Consider the following 21,664-nt stretch of genomic DNA (forward strand, 5'->3'; position numbering starts at 1 on the left):
AAAAATAGCTAGCAAGTTATTAGAATCCTTCAGCGGAACACTTCACCTACATTTCACGTCAAAGTTCATGGCCGACGCCACATTTTCAAAAGTGGGGGGGGGGGGCACTTCTGGGTTTCATCAGCTAACAAGCAACAAAAAAACAAACAAACAAACAAAAACAAAACGAAACAAAACATGTAAGGTTTATATCAGAGCTACCAAGTCTCACGCATTCTGCGTGAGACTCAAGCATTTAGGGGCCATCTCACGATCTCACGCATGGCACCCATTTTTCTCACGCATCTGGCGAAGTCTACAACTTGGGCCTATAATAATGAGCATAGCTCAAAAGATTAAAGTGATAGTTGCAAATGAAGGTATATTTCCCTTTTGTCTTTCAAAATAAGTAAAAAATAGTCACTTGTAGTATGCACCTGATCGCACCATTAAGAGCTAAAAACTGAAAAAGCTCCCTACCGTGGGAGGCCACAGGGGCGAAAAACCCCTCCCACACCATCGCTGGCACGCACATTAGCATGCCGAGATGCCGAATCATGAAAATCTCACTCATAATTTTTTTTTTTTAACTTGGCGTCCCTGTTATATCTATTTCTGCCTAGTGACACTTATGCACTTCCGGGGTTAAAAAAAAAAAAAAAAAAAAGATGGGAGGGGTCTCAAAGTGGTGACACCTTATGTATTCCTTTGTATGGTGCAAACCCCCTCACCCCCACCCTCCCCCCCCCCCTCCTCCGCCGGCCCTGAAGTTTATGGGGACATAATCAGCTGTGTGGGAGGCCTCCGCTAAACAAAACAGTTTAATCAGAAACATCTACAAGGCAACTGCTTCCATTTTTATTCTTTATTTGTTCATCTTGGTGATCTCGACATACCCAACTAACTGCTATCGAAATCATGGCGAATTGGTCAATTCTCCCTGCAAGACACTCCTCTATGTCTTCAAATGTCAAATTTGTGAACAGCTAACTTATCTAACTTCTAGGCCTAAATAAAAGGCACATCATTATGATTTGGAGGAAAAGGTGAAATAAATATCTGGAAAATGTTATGGCACGCGGGGACAGAATTTGACTGGGGTGGGGGTGGAGGTGGGGGATGGTTATCTGAAAAGACGGAGGCAAACGCAAACGTATTGGCAGGCCATCTAATCAACATAATATTCTCAGCAATTTTATCACCGGGCGGATATTCTACGAAAATTAAGCACATAACGTCATTTTCTGGTAAATCGATGTCGTTGTATACACGGTGTACACAACGACTACCCAAGAGGCTTTTATACCACACAATAACAACAACGCCTATCTCACTTTGGGGAAAACACAGTGCCCTGGGAATGGACCGTTCCATTTTCAAAATCGTGAAAAACCAGACCATAGAAGACACACTAGGAAACACATCAATAATATTACAAAAGAGTTAACCCTTTCATGTGCGGGTACGCATTTATTCTTTGTGATAACATTAATTACAATTCAAAGAACAGTACTTGTAGTTATTTTCCATATGATGATATGTAACCTCACAAGTTGCCATGAATGGTATTTGAATTACTACCCCCTTCGTTAATCTATGTAGGCGTCCAAAACTTGTTGACCTGTCATTTTTGTTCTCGGGAACGTAGCCAGACGAAACTCCAACTCGCGGTGAAAGCCATACGTGTAAGTAAGCGGAGCACCGCATCAATCTCAATCGTCACACTTTTCGCGTGTGCTGCGATGATGTGATCAGTTCTATCTCTCAGAGAGGAAGGGAATGCAAATACTAGTACCGTCGAACTATTTTTACCAGAACTTGTGAAGATGGTTCCTACATCTCGGAGATTATTGTTCGTAACTGTTGTGACGCTGCTCATAGTTTCTGTGCAGGCGCAGAAAAGTAAGTGGATTGCTTGAACGACACGATGTATTTTTTTGTGATGTATCCTTTGTTCTTCATACTATCGTCAAAATCGACAATATACTAACCATGTTACTACTGTAGTATGTCATGTCTCTAACAGCTAGCTAACAGCTAGGTCTACTAACAGTGATTATTGAAACACAAGGTAGGATGTCTTGAGAATCTAATGCACTCAGACACGACACAGTGGTTTGGAGTATGGACTATCATTTCGCTTCACGACGGCGTTGATGTAGATTACTAAATGGCATTACACCCATCGAAAGACCTAGTGTAGATGCTGTCAATGATTTTCTTGTGGGCAATGGATGATAGACCCTTCTTCGAAATTTAAATTTAATATTTAGATCTAATTCCCAGACTAGCAGCAGAGGCAGAGCGAATTAGTATAATACTATTTTACTTTATTAGGCATCCTATTAGAAGTGATCTACTAGTACTACATAGGCTGGATGCCTTACTCGGTAGGCCTATACTTTAATGCTTGCAATTCATCACTGTTTTTTTTTTTGTTTTTTTGTTTTGTTTGTTTGTTTGTTTTTTTGTTTAAAGCCAAATGACGTACCAATGACTGACCCTCTGTCATTTTTTTGACTGACATGGACAGGGGTAAGATGCACCCCACGGTCTCAAATCTGATAGATGAACCTTGTTAAATGATGCACCCCTGGGTCACAAATTTGACTGACCAAATCAGGAAATGATGCACCCATGCATGTCCGGGGGTAGCAGGGTGGGACGTAGACAGAAAGATCCGTCTGTCTGGAGGAGTCTTTTATTTTGTCGACGTTATTGCTCTCCGGAGGATCCATGAAGCCAGACGCAGTCTCCTCGGAACATTTCCCCTATGACCAGAAAGAGACCGACCTTTCGGTCAAGGTGGGACGTTTAATACATTGACAAGTGCATGATTTAGTCACTGATCTGTAACAGTAGTATCTTTGGTAAGCAATTACTTTGAAGTCTATTGGAGACTCTTGGCTTTGTTTTGAAAGTGACAGCTTCTAGAATCTGAACTCTCCAGTGGATTAGCCAGAACATTTTGTTTCTCTTCATTTCTCACTATGCATTGCACAGAAAAGGCAGGGCCACCTCAGCGTGTAAGTGTCGATTCAGTCACCACGTCCAGTGTCACATTGTCATGGCAGCCACCAAAGAAGGTCCCCCGTGGATTCACCATCAGTGGATATAAGATACTCTACAGATTGCAGGGAGATGGCAGCCAAAAGAAATTGGACATTCCTGATGCAGGCACTTACACCATCACAGGTATGCCTCTAATATTTTCCAGTCAACTTGTTAAGATACTGTTCTTACACCACACCACATGCTCTCTCCTCTATGTTCTCCATAATTTATGTCATTTTCCCCATGAATTCTAAATCCAAACTATACAAATACTTCCTCGATTTGATAGGAAGTATTTCAGTTGCAGAATAGCATATTTAGGGTTATCTCTATTTGCAGTGTGAGAGGTATGTAGAGTCTGTGAATTACAGAGTAAAGTTTATACCATTTTCATGGTGGCTTTAGAGCAAAACGGATAAATAGAACAGGGCATTCCATTCTGTATAAAAATCTGCCAAACTGTCTTTGTATGTTTCTATCGTTGTTCTGTTTGAGTGATCACTGCAGCAGATAAATACGACAACAATCTTAATAACAACAATTAAATCATCATATCATGTTTTTCAAGCGTCTGCCTTCAGGATGAAAACATGCTCGATCTTAAAGAAAATTGATAAACATTCTGAGGATCAGGACTTCTCGAGGAAGTGGGAATCCCATCGGAAGGAAGCATCAACCCCTCATTCGCCTTATGAGATTAGCAATAGTCAGCAAGTGATATCAACCAGGCACATTGTGCCATAGCAAGAAGAAGAGGAAGAAGAAGATCAACAGCGCGTACCAGGAGTGGGCAAACCAGTCTCTATCAGCAAATCACCTCCATGTCCAGCTGGTCAGTTAATCTACAATGTATGACTCCTTGGTTGACCACCAACTGATCAATACCATTTGGATGTGTCAACAAAGCCATCAATGAAGAGACCCATTCATGACTTATTGAAGCTATAGTTCATGTAGTCAAAGGGGAGGTGATGCGACAAATGTAAGAAGCCATCCAAATTGATTTTCACCAATACACTATGAGAAATTATGATGCTGAAGTCCTTAGTGCGGATAATATCACATTGTTCAGCTGAATGAAATGCAGTGATTGTGCGATGAGCAGAAATAGTACTCCCAAAGACAATGCCTTAATTTCCATGTAGAATCGCGGAGTGCAAAGATGAAAACACCAACCACCTGATCATTGATGTGGTCCATTGGCACCTCGGTATCAGGCCTACACTTGACCCTGAAAACGTCATCCCAGGATCACAGAACATAGAACAACGCTAGTCAAGGCGGATCATCTGCAAGTTCTTGAGATATTTCATGTGGCAAGACATCTACAATGCAAGACCAAAGCTAAAAGGCATTGATATCTTCATACACAAAGCCAGCTAGTGAAAGAGACATGTCATTGTCATTGTGCAGATCTCATGGTAAAGTAAAAAAAAGTCCTGGATGCTTGATGGCACAATGATAGCGGTATTAAAAATCGCCTTTATCAGCCGTAAAGAGATTGATAGCAAAGTAGGAATGTTATAGTTTTTATGACCAATGTAAGAATTGTTACATATACAAAATGTGAACAATAGTTATAATAAAAATGTTTCCAGACTAGACCATCTACAGTTACTGTGTAATGAGAAGAATAGTGATATCTGCTTACATTTTAGACTTGAAATATTGTTTTAAAAAAAAAACAATTATATGGAGGGATGTTTTGTGATATGTACAGCAGACCTACACAAATGCATCAAATGTGATATCTTGAACATTTTTTAAATCATTGCTCCCAAATGTAAACAGGACCTTTAAGTGACTATTGTCTAATTTGTTTTGTTCTTTAGGCCATTTCAGCAGAATCTTGGCCAAAGCAAGTTCATATAGATAATACAAGAGTTTATGAGAAGAATGATTTATAGAGGATTTAAAGAACAATGAAAGGAGTGTGTTATCTTTTTCGAAGTTCACACGTGTGATAAGCATGCACTCCTTATGTGAAAATTAGAAAGGAAGTTAGAGCATACCTTGGATGAACTTTCAGCAAAAGAACAGATTTTGTGAAAAAGAAATGATGAACTTTCAACTAATGCACTCAGTTTAGTGAATCAAACAATCTTGAGAGAGATTAGCACTAGGTATCTTTTAAACATGAAAGGACACTGTCCTGATGTCACATTCTTTTGTATGAAAACAAAAATCAGAGAAGGTGGAAATTTAGGAATTACAGACCAACATCACTCTAACCTGCCATACCTAAGATACGTAATAAAGCTGTCCATTATAAATTGTAAACATATTCACTTTAATGCCAACAACATTATGTGACATCCACAAGTGCTTATTAGAGTATCAACATACCTGTTTCTGTACTGGAAGTTTAAGATTAACCAAAAGCTTATGAAGTGCAATGGGAATGGGGCTTCAGGCTTCAACTGATGGTGAGATAATTATGAACCATTTATATGAAACATTTAAGAGCACACAATTCTAAGAGGAATGAAGTTTGTTCGATGAAAATTGGTTTTGAAATGACTGAGATATCAAAAAACTGATTGGTCCTGATGAAAGGTGGGTCCAACTTTTTGTTAGGGACCACTTTGTTTTACTTTTTTTTAATTCTCAGCCATTTCAAAACTGACATATGTATGGATCTTTGTTCTTCATCACTCTATAGTCTTGTGTTATGCATTTACAATCGTTTGTATTGATTTGTCAGCCCTGCTTGATGTTTGAATTATTTTGACATTAACTCTTTATGTGCCATGGTATAAAACCCCAGAGCGCCACATTATTCTGAGACACCAAGTTGTCATGCTTTGAGAAAACATTCTGTTTTTCAAATCTTTGTTACTTCTATAGATTTCTGTTAAGCTGGACATATGTGACCGTGCATCGCAAAACGAACAAAAAGTCACACACAGTGATTTTGTGTGAGGACTGAAAATAGGTGAAATGGGTCAACCGAGCCGATCTTGACTTTTTCATATTTTTTTAAATTGCAGATCTTCTTCTACACTATGCTAAAATTTGGGATCATAAAACGGGCAGGAAAGTGTGTTTTTCAGCAGTTTATCTCGAACATTTTTTGGCAGACTGTAGTTTAAGTGTGTCTTTAGAGTACCCTTTTCATTTGTCTTAAAATCTTGCTCACTCTCTTCGCTTTCAACTCCTGTAACTTTTGAAAGGATGATGGTACTGCTTTGAAAGTTGGCATTAATTAAGGACAGAATGTGTTGATAAGGCATGCTCAATTTCAGTTTAATCTGATAATTCCTTCATTGTTGTTACTCCAGTGGTTAACATCCTGTTTTTTGTCCCATTCATCACACAGCCAGCACAGCTTGGTAAAGATTAAGCGCTTGAATGGACACTGTACTTCCAAGGAGCTTTTGAAGCTCCTTGGTACTTCAGACACTCTTTCCGTAGTTCACACTTTTCCCGAGTGTGTGCCTTCTTTCCAATACTAACATAGGTTAGGAGAGTCTATTTGCTTTGAGTTATACATCATTTTAAAGCTTAAAGTCTGCACTTTCAGAATATGCTCTGAACTGAAATTTCATGTCTGGTGACTTTATGTTTGTTTTGTGGTGCAGGGTCACATATAGTGAGTAAAGATGTCGAGAAAATGCCAAGCTTTGCTTCGTTGTTAATTGTATGACAAATTTATGATTGTTTTTCTATCAAATGACTTAAAGCTAAATATTATTGTAAAGGCATGACTTTTGCACACAAAAAAGTGACAGAAACTTAGAGTTTACAAGCAAATTCAGCAGGGAACATCACATAAGGGTCAATCACAACATAAAATGCAAGCTATATATGAGAGGAATGGAGATGCGAGAAACGCTTTCATTGTTCTGCAGCATTTGACGATTTATTGATCAGTTTGGGCGGGTTTGTGCGTTTGAGCAGAATATGCGAAGTTGGCACGCCATCAACTGAGTTGGACGTGCGAACGTGGCACATGAAGAGTTAAGATGAGAAAAAGTAAATTCTACATTTTTTTTTAAAATTCAAGAATTCTCTGCAATACATGTTATTCCAGATCTACTTTTAAACATGTTCAACCTATCATACAGTTTGCCAAAGGTTTAACTGCCAGTTGTGTGTCTCTATGGTAATGCAGATCTTGCAGCTGGGTCTGTGTATGAGGTAAAGATGGCTACCATCACCAGCAATGGAAAAGTTGGAGGATTCACAAATTGGCTAGAGACCACCACTGGGCAAGGTAACAAACAGTGTAAAGTGCAGAAGTTAGTGATAACCCTGGGCCTTTTTTTTTTCTTTTTCTTTTTGTTTAGCATTCTGGCTCAGGGATTATTCCACTTGCATTGGCACTCTTCTGAGTCAGCTTGTCACACATTGTATCATTTGATAGTGTGGGAATTACATGTACACAACGTTCGTCAATATGAGTATTCAGAAGCGGATCTGGGGGGGGGGGGGGGGGGGGTTGGGGGGTTGCAACCACCCCAACCCCCCCCCCCTACCCCCCCCCCCCCCCCAAAAAAAAAAAAAAAAAAAAAAAATTCCAGGGACCATTTTTTTTTTAATCTTATCTTTTTTTTAAAACTTGTAATTTTATTTTTTTCTATTTATGTTTTTTGACCTCTATACCAAAAATAGTGGTGTTTTAGATGCAAGAAAACGCCATTTTCACACACAGATTTTCAAAAATTCTCCCTACTGTGGCAGGGGGGACACCCCCCTCCCACACCCTCCCCCCTTTATAAAAAGCTAGATCCGCCCCTGGTATTCTATTTACTCCATGTTTGATTTCGGAATGATAGTCTATTCAAGTTGGATTTTTTCATTAATTACGAGGAAAATAGGATGTGTTTTGGAAGATGACAGCAATAGTAGGAGATACAATTTATTGTTCTATTCTACCATATTCTTTCTTTGTGTTCTTTGTTTAATTGTTTATTCTAATCTCTTTGTTCTTACAAAAGAGCAAGCAGCTCCTCCCCCAAATCCCCCGCAAAATGTGAGAGCAAGTGCATCAGGAACTAGCATCACCATGGACTGGGTCCCACCCCAGGGATCATTTGATGGGTACATTGTTGGCTATGGAATAAACTCCCCAGATGAGAACATGATAGAGGTTAGTCAGGAGGAGTTGGGAACCACTCTAACTGGTCTTCAGGCTGGAACCACATACCAGATCTCCCTTCAGTCTGTGAGAGGTGGAGTCCAGAGTCCAGCCCTCAACATCAATATAGAAACAGGTGGGTCACAGGTATGGAAAGTGAAATAAAGAATACATTGATTTGCTTTGCTAGTTGTATTCTTATTGGTAATGGTAATAATGAATTTAGTACTCCAAGAAATATTATAGTAATAAAAATGTCAGAAATAGATTTTAAATAGAAATAAGAATACAATTTAGATTAACTACTAATCTGATGGCAAAAGGAAATGAAAATACGGCATTTGATTTAGGGTTTGATTGACATTGCGAGGCGGGGATGCCTTGGGTGGCATGCACCACTGAACTGTATAACGAAGAAATGAGCGTGCACCTCCCTCTTTATTTTTTGTTAAAACAAAAGAAATAAAAAGAAAAAAATTAGATGAAACCCGGAAGTAGCACCAAAAATATTCTTTGCACCCCCTCCCCCCTTAATGACATTCCTGGATCCGCCCCTGGTGTTACATAGGAAAAAAATTGCATGTCAGTGAGGGGTGTTCTCTGGTTTCAGGAAGATACTGATACCTGTTACAATTGCATTACTGCACTTTTATAGTTTGAAGTGAAGTAAAAGTTGACAGTAACAAAACTAGGCAACAAGTGAGGATTTCATTTGTTTACAATCTGATTAAATATGGCAGAGCAAGAGGGGAATTCATGTCTCACTTTGCTTTCCTCTCTTTGCTGGCTGTTGTAGGTGTTCCTGTGCCCTCCCCACCAGACAGTATTCGCCTCCGCTCCACCACTGACAGCATCGATGTGGAGTGGTCCCATAACGCGATAGATGAGCAAGGTGTCACTGGCTTTGAACTGACGGTAGGACCTGACTCCAATCCCACAGAGCAGGCTATCTCTTTGGAAAGCAACGACCGTTACACCACAGTGACTGGACTGCAGCCAGAGCAAGTGTATGTTGTTTCTGTCAAGGCCATGAATCAATATGGATTCAGCCAGCCCATCTCTGACAAGATCAGTACTCGTAAGTCAGACAGGGAGGTGTTTTTCACTCCTTTTGTTTTGTCATACAGTTTGATCAGCCCTTGGCTCCAAAGGGTCTCTTCAGGGATTAGGGCACAAAGGACTCTAAAGTAAGAAGAGTGATATCATTCTAGATTTTTGGTCCAAGTTCCCTTTTTCATTCATCAATACCAAAGGCTAGGGTGAGCTATATGTAAATCACTTGTCATTCATTATTCAATGTCTGTCACCTCTTATCCTTGATATGAAAAGCTTTAACATGGTGATTTAAACCTGTGGCCAAGTTTTATCTTAACTCAGTAGCAGTCATTCTCAGAGCAAGGGATGCAAAGTTAAATGTTGGCTTTAAGGCTTGTTGTCCCAAAGTTTTGAAACAATCCAATTGTTGAATACATTGTGAAGTCATGACTTATGCAGATACTTGTAAAGTCAAAGAATTTATTTCTTTGGAGCATAGACTGACATGTATGTCCTAGGTTGGGTTTTTTTTTTTTTTTTGTGGCTAGTGTAGCAGATAACAAGCTTGAGACAGGGTCAGTAGTCAAAGGTTTAATTGTCATTTTTTTAACAATGCAGGAAGAGACTTGATGAATAATTTACAAAAATCAAAATGTACACATATCACAAGGGATCAGAAGCAGGCCTCAAAGCATAGCCATTTGAAGCATACTACAGATTATAAGAAGTCATGCCCTGTACTTATGTGGATATCTACATCAGACAAGACAAACATTGCTCATACATAAAATGGCCAAGGATTGTATCAGTAGGTCCTCGATAGAGACCCAAAGGAAACTTGTCATGAGTTTCTGCATAGTGCAGGATCAAATTAATCAAGCCTTGTTAAGCATCATATTTGTAGGAGCAGAAGACACAATTATTCAAAAGGTGCATGTGCATGTAGGTCATTAAGGAGGCAGGGCTCAGGAGAGCCAAAACAATGAATATTTGTACATCATCCTCTCATCATCGTGAAGTGCATCATATGTAACTGTAATTGTTGATTGTACCTGTGCACGTAAGAATATTGATTGTACGAAGGGCCCCTGAAGTTACAATTAATTTGATATACTCTTAAACTTTATCTTGATGTTCAAGAAACTATTGGTGTTATGGTCTTATTAAATCCTTGAGAGCAGCAGGCTGACAAAAATATTTCAGTCTGTACATTTGCAGGGGAGGAGCTTGATACCCCTGCTACATTCAAGTTTGTTTTTGTGTAAAACATAGTGGTGAACATTTTACATCTAGCTCATTGCTGAAAGTGTATCATACTCTCCTGTACTTTCCTCTTTCATAATTGCTTTTACATTAACATTTTGTCTTGAAAAACAACTGTACGAAGAGACTCGTGATACTTTTTTCTGACATCTAACCCAGAGGCAGCTAGAGTGCAGGGGCCACCCCCTCCCACTGGTATGCAGTCAAGTTCAGGACCAGACAACATTGAGGTGGCATGGGGAGAACCAGAGGGTGATGTCACTAGCTACATCCTCAATGTTGGACCAGTGAGTAATCCCAATCAGATTACTGAGGAGATCCCCCGGGGTACCAATTTCTTCAGAGTGGATAACCTCAACCCATCTACTGAGTACACTGTGTCTATCCGTTCAGTCAACAGAAACGGACAAAGCCAGCCCGTGCAGTCAAATGTGCGGACAAGTAAGTATGCTGTTATATTTATGTGAACTAGTGAGAGTGGTTTGCATGTGTGTTTGTGTGTGACCATATGGTCACAGGTGCAGTAATGCCAGTATTAAGTGAGCATTCCCAAACTCATTAGAGTAGTTGCCTCTTGTTTCCTTTTTCTTATATCAAATATGCAAAGCTAGATATGAACAGGATAAAACATGAGCAATGGATGAATTGTGGAGTCTTTGATTCACTCCTACCGTGCTTCCTGTTTATATGGAAAGGGTACAGAATAACTCGCTAGACTTGCACTCAATATAAAGACATTGTAGGATTTGCAGTTTAGCTTGCAAAGACAAATTACCTCTTCATGACATTTCATGCTATGGAGGAATTTGCAAGAACTATGTATCTCAAATATTGGCCAATTGCAAGTTTTTAACTTTTCCTATCCATTGAAGAGCTTGAATGCGAAAAGAGATGAATCCAATTTTCAGTTTGTTTTTGTTTTTTGTTTTTTGCCTGTTAAGTAAGGTCATAGTCAAATAGAAAGAAAAGTTAAAGGGAAATAAAACTCAAACATGCATGTAATTTAATGAACTCAACAATAAAATTGGACAGGCCGTTCAAAAGTTATGAATTTTTGAAGTTTTGGTAACAAGACTGCTGGATCAGAAGACTACTACAGATCATGACATCACATACTGTGAAAGTGGAAATTTTTATGCCTTTCATTCATTTTTGTGCAATTTCACTTTTGCTATTTATTCCCCATATCTATGCATTGCCTGAAGGTATTTTGTTGAAACTTACTGGGTAGTGTGTACATGCATATCCAGATTAAGATTCTCTAGGGGAAGTTTTTGGCCATCGGCTCAAAGCTCACAAAGTCAAAGGTCAAGTGAAAATGGTAAAATGTTATATTTTCTCCATATCTCGGAAATGGCTCAAGGTATCTTCATGAAATTTGCATCATGTACAGCCTGACAATGATTCTCTTTGGAATTTGGGGTTATGAGGTCAAGGTCAACAGCCAGAAGTTAGGTTAAAATGGTAAAATTCTACCGTTTAATGCTGAAATTACATTAGAATTGCATTGAATTATATTAAAATCCTCCATAAGTTCTAGATTACTCATCACATAGATATACTCTAAAATACGATATTTTTGCGAAGTGGAGCTGACAGCCTGTTTTGCCACATGAAATTTTCGCGAGCTGCCTCTGACATTTAATGCATATAGTGTAGAAAAGAACTTTTGCGTGCATTTTAATTCCGCGAATTTTAGCTCTCATGAAATTCATGAAATTAAAATGCACGCGAACATTCCTCGTTTTAAACTAGGTACTGTAAACCAAGATATTTTCCCAGCATGAAATTGTCACAAATTGGTGCCGATGGCTCTTTTTGTGTGTGTGTGTGATTTGCCATTGGCATTCAATGCATTGTGTAGACAAGAACATTCGTATGTATTTTAATTTTGCAAATTTATATGCTCTTGCGAAATTCACAAAATTTGAATGCTTGCAAACATTTCTAGTTTTACAGTGTGCGCATGCATTACTGTACTGCACAATGATTTCGTTTTAAAGATTTTGGCCATGGGGTCAAAGGTCAAGTGAAAATGTTAAAATGTCAATTTTTCCCCATATTTTGAAAATAGCTCAAAGAATTGTCAGGAAAATGGATTTTACCAGTGATTATATTAAGAATTGTCTGCCATGGGGTCAAAGGGCAGTGGTTGTTGTAAGGTCAAGTGTACATATGTAACTGCTCAAATTCCTAAATACTTGTTCTCTTTAACAATCTATCCATCCACCCAAAAGAAACCTAGTTTAAGGAAAGTAAACACTCAACATATTTGTGACAAATGTGTCATTACAATTTTTGCCAGTTATATGACACTGTCGTCTCGTGTTGTAGAAGGCATACTAGAGACCGGTAATGCAAACCATGTAGGGAGGCGTACCAGTTGCCATAGTGACATTTCTAGTTTGCTCTAGAGGACTCCTGAGTATCTGTGTGTGTGCTGTATTGCTGGAAAAGCTTTTTAATCAATTAAAAAAAATCTTATAATGATAAATGTTTTATTTTTTTTTCCTCTCCCTCTCTTTTTGACATGGTGCAGCGGCGGCTCAAGGCCCCAATCCACCATCAGGAGTTAGGATGACAAGTCGCTCTGATGCCATCGATGTAGAGTGGGGAGCAGCTCGCGGTAACATTAATGGCTACAGACTTAATGTTGCCTCAGCCACAGAACCCAACAAGTTTTCTCAGTCATTCAGACCAGATGTCACCAGCTTTACTGTACCTGACCTCGATCCAAACACAGAGTACCAGGTCAGCTTGTTCTCCTTGGGGCAAAATGGTGTGGAGAGCCAGCCTCTTAGACAGGTTATTAGAACAAGTGAGTTTTCAGAAGAAAAAAATTGTTGTCTCCGATAGAATATTGTAAACCCAGGAGCTTTTCAGAGTGAGCCCACCATTTCCTCACACCACCAGTTCTTTTCAGTATTCAATGTACACTAAAGCGTGTGAAAATGTCACCATAGAGATAATGACTATTAGCGGAGGGAATCTTCCATCAGCTATCAGAGGGGTTTGAAATGCTAATTGTGGAGGTGATAATTCTAAAACGAAGACAGTTATTATCTCCCTGACATAGCAGTTTTGATTCTCAGGTTCTAACATTTTTATGCCTCCACCAACGAAGTGGCCGGAGGCATTATGTTTTCAGGTCGTCCGTCCGTACGTCCGTCCGTACGTCCGTCCCGTTTTGTTTTTGTCGATATCTCAAGAACCGTGTGATGGTTTTACATCAAACTTGGTATGAGGGTATATCCTGGGGGGATAATACTTTGTTTGGATTTTAGGGTCATGGGGTCAAAGGTCAAAGGTCACAGGTTATTTTGTGAAAAAAAGTTTAAAAATTCATGTTTTTCTCCATATCTCGCAAATGGTTCAAGGTATCTTCATGGAACTTAGTATATATGCTTGTTCCAATGGGCAGTGATTATCTAGGGAAGTTGGGGTCATGGTTCAAAGGTCAGGGGGTCAAAGGTCAAGGTCAACTCCTCAAAATATCACTACTTTCCTTGTATTTATGCAATGCCTGAAGGTTGTTTTTTTTTTTAAACTTGATGTATGCATGTATTACCCAATATATATTCTGTGGGAAGTTTCTTGCCAAAAGGTCTAAGGTCAAGTGAAAGTGCTAAATTGCACCTTTTCCTCCATATCTTGAAAGTAACTCAAGGTATCATCATGAAACTTACATATTTATGCATGTTCAGCCTAACAGTGATTCTCTTTGGAACTGTGAGGTCAAAGGTCAAAGGCCAGGTTTAGATAATGCTCTTTTACCATTTGATACTGAAATTATACTTTTTCTCAATACCTTGAAAATTACTCAATGCATAAACTTATAAAAGGATCAAAAGTCAAGTAAAAATTATCAGTTCCCCATATACCTGCACTCTGACGTTTTAATCATTCATCCAATTGAACCTAGTTCTAGGAAAGTGAACATCTAGCACATTTGTGGCAAACCTGTCATTTTAATATTTTGATAATTGTGTGAAACTGTCATCACACATTGTCAAGACATTGTACTATAGACCTATTAGGAGAACCATGCATTATGGTGGAGGCATATCAGTCGCCGTAGCGATATTTCTAGTTAGCTCATGAGCCAAAAACGCAAGTGAGCATATACTACTAGAGGTTATGACGCATGTGTGGACAACAATATAAAGAAAATGTAAAGAAAATTCCACCAAAATTCACTTTTCTAGCATTATAAAAGAGCACTTGACTAACCGCTTTAGAAAGCAGGGGGAATATTTGCTACCCGGAACATATGTCAGTATCAAGTTAATGGAATATGTAATTTTCAAGAAAAATTAATTTTTGTAGAATTCCCTTTATATTTTCCTTATATTGTTGTCCACACATGATGCCTCAACCTCTAGTAGCCTCCTCATCCAGCGGTTCCAACACCAAAACTTAAGAAATTCATAACTTTTTCGATTGTCTGATTCTCCTCAAACCTTGACTGATGTGTTGTACTAATGTTGCTGCTTTCACTCAAGCCACATTCTCTTTGGGTTTGGGTTTCCTTTGAGGAATAGTAATTTTTGGATACAAATGTCTTTTATAAGTTAGCAATTCCTCAATGAACATGATAGGTTGTGATTTTTATTTCATTTGTATTTATTCTTTGAAATTATCTTATGTATTTCTTTATTTTTTCAACCTATTTGCGTGTAATATGTCTGTACAGGAAGGATCACAGAAAAAAAGTTGTAGAATTCCGTTTCAAAATAGTAGGGCGTTATGAAGCACTGACACAAACAAAGTTCTTATTTCTGTCTGTGTCTCTCTTTTCTCCCTCTTTCTTTCTGTTTGTTGATTTCTTTGCGGTAACTTACCTGGCTAACAGTGAATATCTCACCACCATCTTCCATGAACCTGCGTGCCTCGGACAGCACAATTGAAGTTAGGTGGCCTGCAAGTCAAGAAAATGTTGATGGCTACAACATTCAGGTTGCACCAGCTGGTAGCCCTGCCAATGTTGTTGCAAAGGAAACATTGTCGCCCGTTGATGACTCTTACACATTTGAAAACATGGATCCTGGAACAGATTATACGGTGTCGCTTACCTCGTACAAGGGTGATGCCACAAGCCCGCCCATACAACAAACCATCAGAACAAGTATGTTTGCTAGATTTCTGACAATATTAATGATTGAAGTTGGTCGAAATCAATTATGTTTGTATGTTTTGCAATACACTTATAGCAGAAAGACTGAAACAAGTTCAGACTGTAGATAACAGTCAATATTGCCTTGGTTGAATACACACATGGTTTCAATAGAATTCAGTTTCAAATGACAATGCTTTCCAATTTTAGGCATCATGTATGCTGGAATCTGCTTTCATCAAGCATCCATACTCAACTCTCACTATAGCAACTTTTATGAGACACCTACAGTAACTTCCTGACCACTTTTACTGGTCAAGCACTGCGATTTCAATTGCTGTGAATTCTCCCTATCGCATATGGACGTTATCAAGCGATATCAACTAGCAATACTGATATCTGATCGATAGCTCTTGGGACATACACTTCCGGTTTTGTGGTTTACCCACGTCACGTCCTTCATCTGTGGATATTTTCCATAATTTCGTTGTTTTGCATCATCGGTCCAGCATTGGGTTTCACTATGCAGAAGAATCCCATTCATCAAATGTAAAGTTACGGATTATTCAACAGATTATAAGACAGAATTTTATACCACCTGTGAATACTAGTACTTCGGCATTCAATGTGTATAAAAGAGTACATTTACACATCGTGCATTCTTAACGGGAAGGTATATCCCAAGAATTAAAGATAAAAAATGAGAGCGCCTCATGCATTCAGATTCGGAGAGCTATATGTGATGGGGAGAATTGCTATATAAGTACATTTGTAGATGTACTATTATTATTGATTCTCATATGATGGCTTGTGCTCTTGTCACTCCCTAAATGGATGCCCATCCAGGAGATCAGAGAGGTGGTGGGTCAGGTGGTGGAACAGGTGGTGGAACAGGAGGTGGAACAGGAGGCCAAGGTCAGGGTGTTCCCCGCTCTCCAACAGGGGTGTCTGTAAACACAGAGGGTAACAACCTGAGGGTGAGCTGGAACCCATCCAACGAGGATCTGTCCAGGTACATCGTGCGGGCTGGGAGAGCAAGGTCGGGCAGCTCCGACGAGATTGAGCAGACTGTCCGGTCCACCAAGACCCAGTATCTCTTGAGGAATCTAGAACCTGATACGGAATATCTCGTGTCTGTCAGTGCTGTTAATGACATGGGAGAGAGCACACCTACCATGGCTACTGGAAGAACAGGTTTGTCAGGATAGCATTCATGCACAATTGTTGTTATATCCCATGTTAAGCATGTTTTCATACATTTGCACCTGTGCAACTATTGGTGATGTAGAACCCTTATAATGAGCTGCTAATGGTAACGCATGTAGTGATACTGTCCCAGGACATCTGTGTGAATAGAATTAAAACAGAACATTGTATTTATGACTCTGCCGCAAGGTGTTTTTCTGTTTAGAAAAAGGGGATGTATTTTACTGGAGATTTCTCTTTAAAAAGGGTTGTTTGTTGTTTTTTTCTCTCTCACTTTCTTTTTCTTCAGACTCCTGAGAAATCTAAAGGGGTTTTGATAAAACATCTTAAAATTGTAGAAAAATTGATCAAATCCTGAAATCTGATTTGTTACCATTAAACAAACTTTTCTATCTTAAGATTTTCATTTTTCTTTGTACTGAGTTCTGACATCTCATTTTGAACACACAAAATCTTTTCAAAGGTGTTGTAAGACAACTTACGTAAGATGAGGTGAAGGAATGTTTGTCTTGAGATAGGCTATGGGAATGAGAGTGGGAATGAGAGCTCACTGGTTAGATGGGGGAGGGGGTTGCCGTTGGGTTCATGTCATGTGGATGTTGAATATCAGTTCTGAGCATGTGTTTAATGTGCTGTTTCGATGGTCATTAAAACTTGTGGTAGAGCGTCCACTTCCTGGAAGGCCAGAGGGGCTCGCAGCTTCCACCACCTCAAACTCTGCCACACTGACATGGCGAGCTCCGAGCACTCCGATTGATGGTTACACCCTGTCTCTCGGCACTGCCACTTACCCAAGGCAGTACTCAGAAAACCTCAGCCCAAGAACGACTTCTTTCACCTTTGAAGATCTGGAACCAGACACCATCTATCAGGCAGAATTGCAGAGCTATAATGATGTTGGGAGCTCACAGCCCATTTCATCCAAGCTTAGAACAGGTTAGTTTTTCCAACTTCAGATTTCGGAAATGTGAAAAAGGGAAAAATAAATGAACAGGTTTGTGGACTGTATTCCCCAGCAATTAGGCTTCACTCTTCTGAAGGGAATAAAGCGGTAAGCTTTTTGTGGCCTATGTGTCAACTCCACAAAATCATGGCCTTTCAAAATCAGTAAGTGGCCTGTTTAACGACCACTATTTATCACATACTACACGATGCAATGTGCCAATGAGCAACCCAATTTCATCCAATGAATTAATCAATTTTACAGACAATGCTACATTTTGCAATGGAGTGACGACTTGTTTTTGTCATTACATACTTAAATGTGGTGGTTGTTTCCGTGCCAATTTGGAGAGATTAAACAAAGTCATGTAACACAAAGCACAGCACAAACAAGGAAGTTACTGCAGAAAAAACATATTCTATTATCAGCTTCACGCTGAACTCCTGGGTACTATTAACTATTAATCTTGCAATGATCATATATTTCCCCTGAAATCGACATTTGAATGGGATTTATGAGAAATTTAATCAGTATAATTCGCTTATAATGACTTGACACTTTAATCTTTTTTTTTTTGTTCTCTCTTGTCAATGTCCGACAGGACAAATAGGCACCACACATGCATTTCTTCTTTCCCCCCTCATGTTCCTCTCTTTGTAAATACCCCCCCCCCCCCTCAACTCATCATTTAAATATTGGCAAGCATATAGATTGTGTGCACGGGGGTTGCAACGATTTTCAAGCTTTAAGCTTATGTTGCAATTCCTTTGCGTGTTCGTTACCTTGAATAATGTAGCTCTCTTAGAGTTGTATACTATTTCTGTAACTGCTTCTTATCAATGTGTACTTATCGTATATATATTCTGTCTTGGCTATATGAGATGTACTTGCATACATTTTGTATGCACTCCTATTTTGTGAACACGCATGAAATCTTGAATAAATAAATAAATAAATAAATAAATAAAGTGATTGCAGTACAACAGTTGGCTCGGTTGGTAGCACATCTGCCTCACGATCCTAAGGGCCCGGGTAGGAAGCCGAGTCTGGACTGAGCTGTGTTGTGTGTTATCATACTGTCCCCTCTAGTAAGAGGCAAAACTCTCTGTCCCTCAGATAGGACATAAAATGGAGTTCCCATGTATGAGAGAGTCACAACTCGTGCACGTCAAAGATCCCACTTCATTCATTCATCGCAAAGAGCAGAGTTCTTAACCCAGTGAAGTGATCCCACCTCACATCCAACTGGACCCCATAGAAGACCAGCTTCGTAGCTGAATATGGCTGTCCAGCCATCTTCTCAGATGGAAATGAACAAACAAACAAACAAACGTGCCCTACATACATTGTGCAATAAGGGCTATTTCACACAATACTTGACTATTGTATATCAAGCTACAAAGGCATCTGTGAAAGAAACACAAACGTGTATGCTGTTTTTCATACAAGCTTTATTCTCAAGTTAGACTTAACAAGATTTTGCATATACACATAATTCTTCAAAACCCTGATACTGAACTTACATCATTTGGCTCTTTCCTGTAAAAATTAATTTAACAAACAAGCAAAGATTTTCTAAAACATGCAGAAATACAAATCGAAATTCCCCCAAATGTTTTGATTGGAATTAAATCCTTTCTCATTTTTTGCTCACCTGAGCCTAAGGTTCAAGTGAGCTATTGCGATCGCTCTTCGTCCGTCTTCCGTCGTCCGTCGTTCGTCGTCCGTCATACTGAACTTTTTACATTTTCATCTTCTTGAGAACCCCTCGACCAATTTTCACCAAACTTGGCAGGTAGCATCCCTAGGGGGATAGGTTACCAATACCAAACCCCCCAAAATTAAGGAATCTTAAAAAATCTTCTTCTCTAGAACCAGAAGTGATAGAGCTAAGTTAATACTATGAATTAGTACATTGATGACTGTGGTTTCAAGTTTGTTCATGGCGGAATCAGGGATGCCCCCCTTAGGACCCAGGGGAGGTGGTGGGGAGGGGTCCTAATGGGGCCCAAATGGTACATTTTCATCTTTTTCTTGAATATGCCATTATAAATTTTCACCAAAGTTAGCAGGTAGCATCCCTAGGGGTAAAGAATCTCATTCTTATCAAATGGGCACCATGCCCCACCTGGGGGGCCCCAGGGGGCCTAAAGTTGGGCCGAAATTGTAAATTTTCATCTTTTTCTTGAAAACCCTATCACAAATTTTCACCAAACTTGGTAGGTAGCATCCCTAGGGGGATAGAATCTCAACTCCATCAAATGGGCACCATGCCCCACCTGGTTGGTGCACAACCCATTGTTCAAAATTCGTGCATGACTGTGTTAGAACAATAGACAGTAGTGCTACTAAATTTTCATTTGCACTAGCAAATGTCGACTTTGAGTTTTTCAGACTTATTTCTGCAATCTTTTGCAAACAATAAAATCAAAGCCTTAACCCTATTCTAACTGGGCTATTTGAGACCAAGTTTTTACTGGGTGGGGGGTCAATTTACCCCCCCCCCCCCCCTTCAGATCTCGGCCGCCGATCACGCGATCGCCGCAAAATTTTGCCTGTACATAGAGCCGGATGTCAAATACAAGATTATATGGTCATACAATAGAAAAAATTTGATTTTATATTTTTAATAAATTAATTATGCAAATTTATGCATGAAATCATATTTTCACCTATAACTCCATTAAAAATATTGAAGGATTGCTAAATTTTTGTGTCAGAGTTCCTCGAGACATATCGAACAATTTTCTTATAAAAAGATAGCGCAATCAAAATCAGTTTCTTTTGTTTTGTTAATTTCTTATGTATTTTATTGTTTTTTCGACCTTTTGGTTTCTACTGTTTTTTTTGCCAAAATTTGTTGCAAGCACTTTTCCAAGCTGATCTACATTAGAATTGATTAATTTCAATGGTTAAAAGTTGAAATAATCTAATTTATATCAATTAGACAAAAAGGCACAATTTGCATCATGGATTTGCACACAAAACCATGAATTTGAGCTGTTTTTTGGTTGACATGCATATGCGAAACATTGCGTAACTTCAGAATGGTGTACCCGTACGTCGCAAATTTGGTCTCAAAATATGCGGGAAACTTCAATGAAAAAAGTCATGAAACGCTGCAGCAAAATCTTTGCGCGTTGCGGAATCGTGGCGCGAAATGTCAAGGTTAGAATAGGGTTGATATCCATTCTTTTTCCTTTCATATGATATCCCATGCGTCAAAAATGATTAACGCCTGCTGGAGAAAGCTGAATTTGAAAATATGCTTCTATTTTACCCAGATGGATAGATAGTAAATAAGGAGCCAGTTAGCTTTCTGACATGCCCAACTTGGCAGATAACAGTGTTCTTCATGCTTCAATGAATTTACACAAACATAAAGGGAGGGGGTAAAAGAGATTGTTACTGACCGTTCGGTTGTGAATAGGGTCTTAAATTAGCACATGATCATGAGCTTGCCTGACCATGCAGCTAACTACAGAGCAAAGGGTGTTCATCAGCAGAATGTTTGGGAAGGTGGGGTGGGAGAAACGGACCAAAAAAAAACCTTCCGAGCCCCCCCCCCCCCCCCCCCCAAAAAAAAAGATGACTTTCTGCCCTGCACTTGCACCTTTGAAATGTTAGAAGCGCAAGTTCAGTGATGAATAAAGTGATGTACCCTCTCTTTCTTCTTCACCTCCTCCTTCAAAAACTTCAAAACCCTATCAGTGATGAAGGACTAACCACGCGTGAGGGAAATGTAGAGAGGAATGAAAACAGTGAAATAAGTTTGAGGTACAAAATCGATCAAAATGTGTATCATTGTTGTAATGTTGATTTCCCTTAGCCATTGGACTACGTGCAGCCTGAGCATACTCACAATATTAGTCTTCAATAATTTTGGTTATGTCTCATAGCTTATTCTAAATAAATGACAACAAAGGGCTTTCCGTCTCATACAGCATTCTCTGTAAATACCTCCCCCCCCCCCCCCCCCCCCCGAATAACA

At 39.2% G+C, this 21,664-nt stretch overlaps 1 protein-coding gene across 1 annotated transcript in view; it reads left to right on the forward strand.

Annotated features, from left to right (window-relative positions):
- The first annotated feature begins 1,538 nt into the window (after positions 1-1,538).
- LOC139741859 (fibronectin-like) overlaps positions 1,539-21,664 on the forward strand; it is a 43,945-nt gene continuing 23,819 nt past the window's right edge. The window contains exons 1-10 of the mRNA XM_071652435.1: positions 1,539-1,881; positions 2,983-3,174; positions 7,148-7,249; positions 7,974-8,249; positions 8,910-9,191; positions 10,571-10,852; positions 12,951-13,229; positions 15,264-15,536; positions 16,371-16,718; positions 17,394-17,666. Coding sequence (XP_071508536.1) covers positions 1,806-1,881; positions 2,983-3,174; positions 7,148-7,249; positions 7,974-8,249; positions 8,910-9,191; positions 10,571-10,852; positions 12,951-13,229; positions 15,264-15,536; positions 16,371-16,718; positions 17,394-17,666 — 2,383 coding nt within the window. The 5' untranslated portion in view covers positions 1,539-1,805. The remainder of the gene's footprint in view (positions 1,882-2,982; positions 3,175-7,147; positions 7,250-7,973; positions 8,250-8,909; positions 9,192-10,570; positions 10,853-12,950; positions 13,230-15,263; positions 15,537-16,370; positions 16,719-17,393; positions 17,667-21,664) is intronic.

Source organism: Diadema antillarum, unplaced genomic scaffold, assembly GCF_040938485.1.
Source record: "Diadema antillarum isolate AM-2024a unplaced genomic scaffold, OU_Dant_1.0 seq00000957_RagTag, whole genome shotgun sequence".
In the NCBI taxonomy this organism is placed as follows: Eukaryota; Metazoa; Echinodermata; class Echinoidea; order Diadematoida; family Diadematidae; genus Diadema; species Diadema antillarum.